General features: G+C 34.1%; 2 protein-coding genes across 2 annotated transcripts in view; both read right to left on the reverse strand.

Moving 5' to 3' along the window:
- The window catches only part of LOC120767443, a 76,319-nt gene extending 74,405 nt beyond the window's left edge, over nucleotides 1–1,914 (reverse strand). Inside the window, exons 1-2 of the mRNA XM_040093505.1 lie at nucleotides 1,659–1,914; nucleotides 1,164–1,605 (exon numbers count right to left, since the gene is read on the reverse strand). Of these exons, the coding sequence (XP_039949439.1) occupies nucleotides 1,164–1,605; nucleotides 1,659–1,712 (496 nt within the window). The 5' untranslated portion in view covers nucleotides 1,713–1,914. The remainder of the gene's footprint in view (nucleotides 1–1,163; nucleotides 1,606–1,658) is intronic.
- Nucleotides 1,915–3,254: 1,340 nt separating this feature from the next.
- LOC120769013 (RNA-splicing ligase RtcB homolog) lies at nucleotides 3,255–5,516 on the reverse strand. The gene is made up of 5 exons (XM_040095857.1): nucleotides 5,124–5,516; nucleotides 5,018–5,069; nucleotides 4,162–4,956; nucleotides 3,935–4,099; nucleotides 3,255–3,879 (listed from the first exon to the last, which is right to left on the reverse strand). Exons 1-5 carry the CDS (start codon nucleotides 5,402–5,404, stop codon nucleotides 3,652–3,654), a joined length of 1,521 nt encoding a protein of 506 aa, XP_039951791.1. The 5' UTR covers nucleotides 5,405–5,516; the 3' UTR covers nucleotides 3,255–3,651.
- Nucleotides 5,517–6,000: the final 484 nt, after the last annotated feature.

Below are 6,000 nucleotides of genomic sequence, written 5' to 3' on the forward strand. Positions count from 1 at the left end.
ATACAAATGAGCAAAAATATTTGATTCCCAAGACAGCCGGTTCTACGCACCGGAATTGACCGGGTTTTATCTGGCCAAGGGCTGTTCAAAAAAAAATCTCATAGATATGTTGCCGCTAGTGGACAGACTTCTTTAAGAATTTAACTTCAGAAGATATGCGAGATTACTGATTACTTAATTATTTCATTATAATGAAACCATAATGAATTGGTAAGTTTGAATGAAAACCTTTATTATTTTTTTGTTTTAAATAAATTAGGAACTGGATCCTGTAAATTATTTAACTTAACTAAGCATATTGACAAAATAACTGTGCAATCTTTTAAAATGCTAGGATTCATCATCAAAACAGGAAGGGATTTCAACAACCCAAATTCTCTTGTCAGTCTATACCGCTCACTTGTACTGCCAATACTAGAGTATGGCTGTGTAATCTGGTCTCCATATACTGATACACTCATCAACAGAGTTGAGAGAATACAAAACAACTTCTGCAAGACATTGTTGTTCCAGCAATCGTTAAGGATGCAGGGACTATCCACTGAGGACATCCGCTCCTGTTTCAGACTCAACAGCTTAACATCGCGTCGGAAGGTTCTGATGCGGCATTTTTCTACAAAATTGTCAACGGTCTGATTGACTCCTCGGAAGCACTCAGCAGTTTTGAGCTTGCTCCTACTAGCCTCTCGCTCAGGCATAACAGACTGTTAAAAACAACAAAGACTCAACGAAACTACGTATACCACGGACCAAATAATTGGATTGCTAATCTCGTAAACTCACTACATGCAGACATTGATTTTTACGGAGGAACATATCAAGCCTTCATCTCGCACACCAAAAATGTGCGAGTAATCTACCACTAACTCGTTACTTACATTCAACGGATTGTGTATATATAACACTTTCCACATTCTTATCTCTATATCATTTTGTTTTTTTTTTTTTTTGTACTTAATTTTGTATATTTTACTACCGATTGGCCTATGGTTTATTAAATAAATAAATATATGTACAATATTATAGGGTCTCCGACTTTTTTAAATACTTTAGATTCAGTTATCCTGTATTAACCTATTCAAACACTGTTCCTGGAATTACTAAACTTTAAAAATTAACTTTTGATAAAAACTTTTAACTTCTCTTGTACCAGGCTTACTTACCCACTTCTTTCGCATTCATTATTTTTTTATGTTTATCAGGCACGGAATTTATCCCAAAATCTAGTTCCATTGATTCAATATCATAAATTGATTTCAGGGACGAATGTTCTTCTTGCTGAAAGTCGCATTCCTTCATATTCAAACGCTTTGACTCAATTGTTCTTTTTTTAACTGAAATTTTTGAGAAACTTTTTTCGAATTTTTGTTGCTTTCCTAAACTGCTTTCACTTGATTTGGTTAGGGATCCAAATCCAGCAAATTCACTTTCTGTATCACTTATTTCAATATGATTTATGTCGCCATCGCCACTTATTACACAAATGTTTATACTATCCTGGGATTTTCTCTCCCGAAATAAAGACGCACATTGCTGTAATTCTTTTGAACTATAAAGGGTTTCTGGTTGTAACTCGTTGGAACTTTTGGATTGTGCAGAACTCCGCTAAGAAAGAAAACATTTTTATATCAAACTTATATCCTTAACAAAATTCTCACCTTAAAGAAATGAACGGAATTTTGGATTTCTGCAACTCTGCCTCTACCTTGCATACCTAACTATGTAACTAAAGATTTTTTATTACAACTACTTTTGTTGTTCCAAATTCACAGTAATTATAATTCCTTTGATATTAACATCGTTTAATCTACTAAATTCACTGAGTTTTATTAAATTTTTATGTTTTTCATTCCTTATCACCCAAGAAATTTATACCAGCAAAAGAATATGCTATTGAGAAAAAATACTGACACTTCGCTTTAGTCCCACTTTCGAACTGACATAAAAACAGGGTTGCTTAAAGATGAAGAAACGTATGCAAATAGAACAACAGCAGGAAACAATTGACTTCAAAATTTGAAAAAACTTTATAATTGTATTAGCTAAGAAAGGGTACTGAATAATTATTTAATTTTAGTATACAATTGCATTAAGATGTATTGAACAATTTATTGCAGTAGTAAGCAATTAAATAACTGATTTTTACAGTGCTAACGATAGATATCCAGTGTGATATGTAAGGTGCAGTGCTGACAGTAATTGTACATCAGATAAAAGTATAGTTACCGTTGATTTTTTACAAATTTGTTTATATATTTTACTTATACACATTACTTGCTTGAATTTTATATTTCTGATGTGTAAATACCTATTTTTTATAAAATGTATTACCCCTTATTGCTATAAGATTATAGTTGCGTTATGCTTGTGTTGTGCACCATAACAGGATTGTTATTTGCGGAAGGTTACAGAAGCAAGGCTATTTGAAATCCAGATAACAACCTTAAGTTTAATTTTGTTAGTACCTCGACGGAAAATTGGGACATCTCTGTCTATGAACTCATTTTTTCAGTTTTTTATTTGCATATATTTATAAAAATACAGCATTTATGTGCTGAACACAATGCTTGCGACAGACTGCAGCAGCACGACAGTGAACTGAAAATGGCGTCGTGAACCCTACTACATGAACATTTGTGAGAAGGCAGCAAAAACACAAAATGGCCGGCATGTACACAAGACAACACAGCTCTCCATTTTGCATGTACACAATTTCGTTGTGGCCATACTAATACCTAGCACTTTAATGAAATTTTAATATTTTGTTCAAAGTGAAATTTTTTATGCAAAAAATAAGTAAATAGGTAAATTTATTTGTTTTAAATTATAAATTGTTATTACAAATGATATAATATGGCTATTTTATGCTTTTATTTGTAAAATAACGTCACGTTTGTTAGAGCTTTGAATATTTTACATTTTACATATTAGTGGCATCACCACTCTACCTCATATGTCTACTGTCAACTCTACTGTCGTTGGCAAATATAGGATATTGAAGTTAGCGAGAGCGACAACTTTCGGCCTGCAGTCGTGTAGTCGTGCAGCTGTCAAAATAACTGTGTCCCTAAGAACGTGTGTATTTTAATATTTGACAGATGTCGTTTGCAGTCTGTCGCGAGCATTCTGTTCAGCACATTAAGCACAATTATTTGAATTATAATATTAATTCATCAATAGTTAATTTTTTTAAGAAAAATTTTGATAAAGTATGCAGTTTGAAAAGTTCTTAAGTAAATAAAAAATTAAGTATACATATTTTCTTCAGAGGTATTCAATGTATTTAAACTAAGAAATTTCCCAAAATTCTCTTGAGGAGTTCCTGATTTTGACATTTCTACTTACTATAATAATGCATAGGATAATATGCACAAAGTAACAACAGAAAAACCAATTGGTTGCAATTTGGCATTCTGCTGTCAAACAGCAGCTATAAATTCTCGCACAATTATAAATGCATTGTTTAACCAAAATTCTCTAATTGGTATATGCTGACATTATTGGTTTGAAATTCTAGTATTACAAATTCCGATAAATTTCGAATCAATTTTAACAAAATCAATAAATTTTTAGTATTTGCTAAAACAGTACATACATATATGTATGTCTAAACACACGTGAAGTTCTCACAGGCAAATTTACTTTGAATATTCACCCTTTAATTACTGCAATTGGACGTAATTTTATACATTTTTTGCTAATTCCTGCCATGTGACAAGTATCAACGACATCAGTAACATCCTTGTAAGATTCTGGTGCTTCCTCCATTACAAGTTTGGGTGATGCCACACGTATAGCAATACCCATTTCGTCCAATTTTTCAAGAACATCCTTGTAATCTAAGTTTCGTCGTGACTTAGCACGTGATAAAGCGCGCCCCTTTAGAATATCATTAAAATAATATTAAGAAAAACTATATAATTAGTAGGCATACCGCTCCATGACATGTAGAGCCAAAAGTTTCATGCATCCCTTTTTCGGTTCCAGTTAGCACGTAACTGCATGTTCCCATTGTACCGCCTACCAAAACAGGTTGGCCAGTCAATTGATAGTCCACTGGTATAAGAGGATGATGTGGTGGAAAAGCCCGTGTTGATCCCTATTAATTAAAATTCCTTATTATGCATATCAAATAAAGTTATTATTTATATTAAAGCTAACCTTTCTATGCACCAACAATTGTTTTTCCTTGCCGTTGACGATGTGATTTTCTACTTTTGCAATGTTATGAGACACATCATAAATCACGTGCATATCAAGATCATCAGGAGTTGTGTTGAACATTTTGGCGAAAGATTGCCGCGTGAGAAAAGTCATCGAGCTTCGATTAACCCAAGCAAAATTTGCGGCAGCTGCCATGGCTTTCAGATAATCCTGGCCTTCTTGTGAGTTTATGCGAGCACATGCTAATTGCCTGTCATTTGTTTCAATATGATCTCGTTTCATGGCTTTCTCCATTTGAACCAAAGCGTCAGTAGCAACTTGATGTCCAAATCCTCGACTGCCAGAATGTATCATAACACATACTTGACCTTTTTCTTCAATTCCCATTTTACTAGCGCTCCATTTATCATAAATTTCATCAACAATTTGAATTTCAGCATAATGATTACCTGCTCCTAATGTTCCCAATTGCGGAAGACCTCGCTTTTTTGCACGCAAACTTACTTTTGAGGGATCCGCGTTTAACATACGACCATATTCTTCACAGTGCTCTTTGTCTTCAGCCCACACATATCCTTCACGAAGAGACCAATCCATGCCCATTTCAAGAGCCTCTTCCATGTCATGGGCATTCATTGGGATGATACCTTTAGAACCAACTCCAACTGGAATGTGGTCAAAGAGAGATTGCGCCAATTGTTCTTTAACAGGTTGAACATCTTTTTCAAAGAGATTTGTACGCAGTAAACGTACACCGCAATTGATATCAAAACCAACTCCTCCTGGACTTACCTGCAAAGTTATATATGTATAAAAATATCAAATATTTCTGAATTTTATTTTTTGTGCTTACAATTGATGTGGGATCGTGCATATCAAATGCGGCCATATTTCCAATAGCAAATCTAAAACAAAATTGCATATGCATAATAACTCTTAATTAATTGAATGTTACTTACCCATAACCAGAATGAATATCCGGGAGCCCAATAGATCGTCCAACAATGCCTGGCAAAGCAGCCACATTAGCTATTTGCTTTACTCCTGGCAAGAAACCACCAACTGCTCCCGGTCTACATGAATTTTTAAGCTCTTCTAACATGAGCCGTTCTAACCGGCTGTTTACATAGAAACACCCTTCCACTTTCATATTGGGCTGAAATTCTTTTTTTATCCTCCAGCAGCATTCGCTTATCTTCTCGAGATATTTCAATTCTTCGTTATAAGGCCTCACAACCATATTGCCAATTACAGTACCAATATCAAAAAGTAATACAATATACAATAAAATTTAATTAAATGCTTGCTCTACGGTGCTGTAGATGTCTCGTAGAGAATGTAGAACACAGTAGAATACGAAGACGTAGATTAATGTGCTGAACACATAGAGAGCGACAGACATAAAGCAACATCTGTTAAATATTAAAGGACGACAGTAGAGATATGATGTAGAGTGGTGATGCCACTAATATGTAAAATGTAAAATTATTCAAAGCTCTAACAAACGTGACGTTATTTTACAAATAAAAGCATAAAATAGCTCTATTATATCATTAGTAATAACAATTTATAATTTAAAACAAATAAATTGACCTATTTACTTATTTTTTGCATAAAAAATTTCACTTTGAACAAAATATTAAAATTTCTTTAAAGTGCTAGGTATTAGTATGGCCACAACGAAATTGTGTACATGCCGGCCATTGTGTTGTTGCTGCCTTCTCACAAATGTTCATGTAGTAGGATTCACGACGCCATTTTCAGTTCACTGTCGTGCTGCTGCAGTCTGTCGCGCTCATTGTGTTTAGCACTTGAAGTCTGTCGCTCCCTATGTGT

The sequence above is a fragment of the Bactrocera tryoni genome, chromosome 2, assembly GCF_016617805.1.
Source record: "Bactrocera tryoni isolate S06 chromosome 2, CSIRO_BtryS06_freeze2, whole genome shotgun sequence".
NCBI classification, from domain to species: domain Eukaryota; kingdom Metazoa; phylum Arthropoda; class Insecta; order Diptera; family Tephritidae; genus Bactrocera; species Bactrocera tryoni.

Coding starts and splice junctions, on each gene's coding strand:
- LOC120769013 (XM_040095857.1), bottom strand. CDS start 5,404: ATGGTTGTGAGGCCTTATAACGAAGAATTGAAATATCTCGAGAAGATA. Junction 4,957..5,017: donor TGCACGATCCCACATCAATT/GTAAGCACAAAA, acceptor ATAACTTTGCAG/GTAAGTCCAGGAGGAGTTGG. Junction 3,880..3,934: donor GCTCTACATGTCATGGAGCG/GTATGCCTACTA, acceptor GATATTCTAAAG/GGGCGCGCTTTATCACGTGC.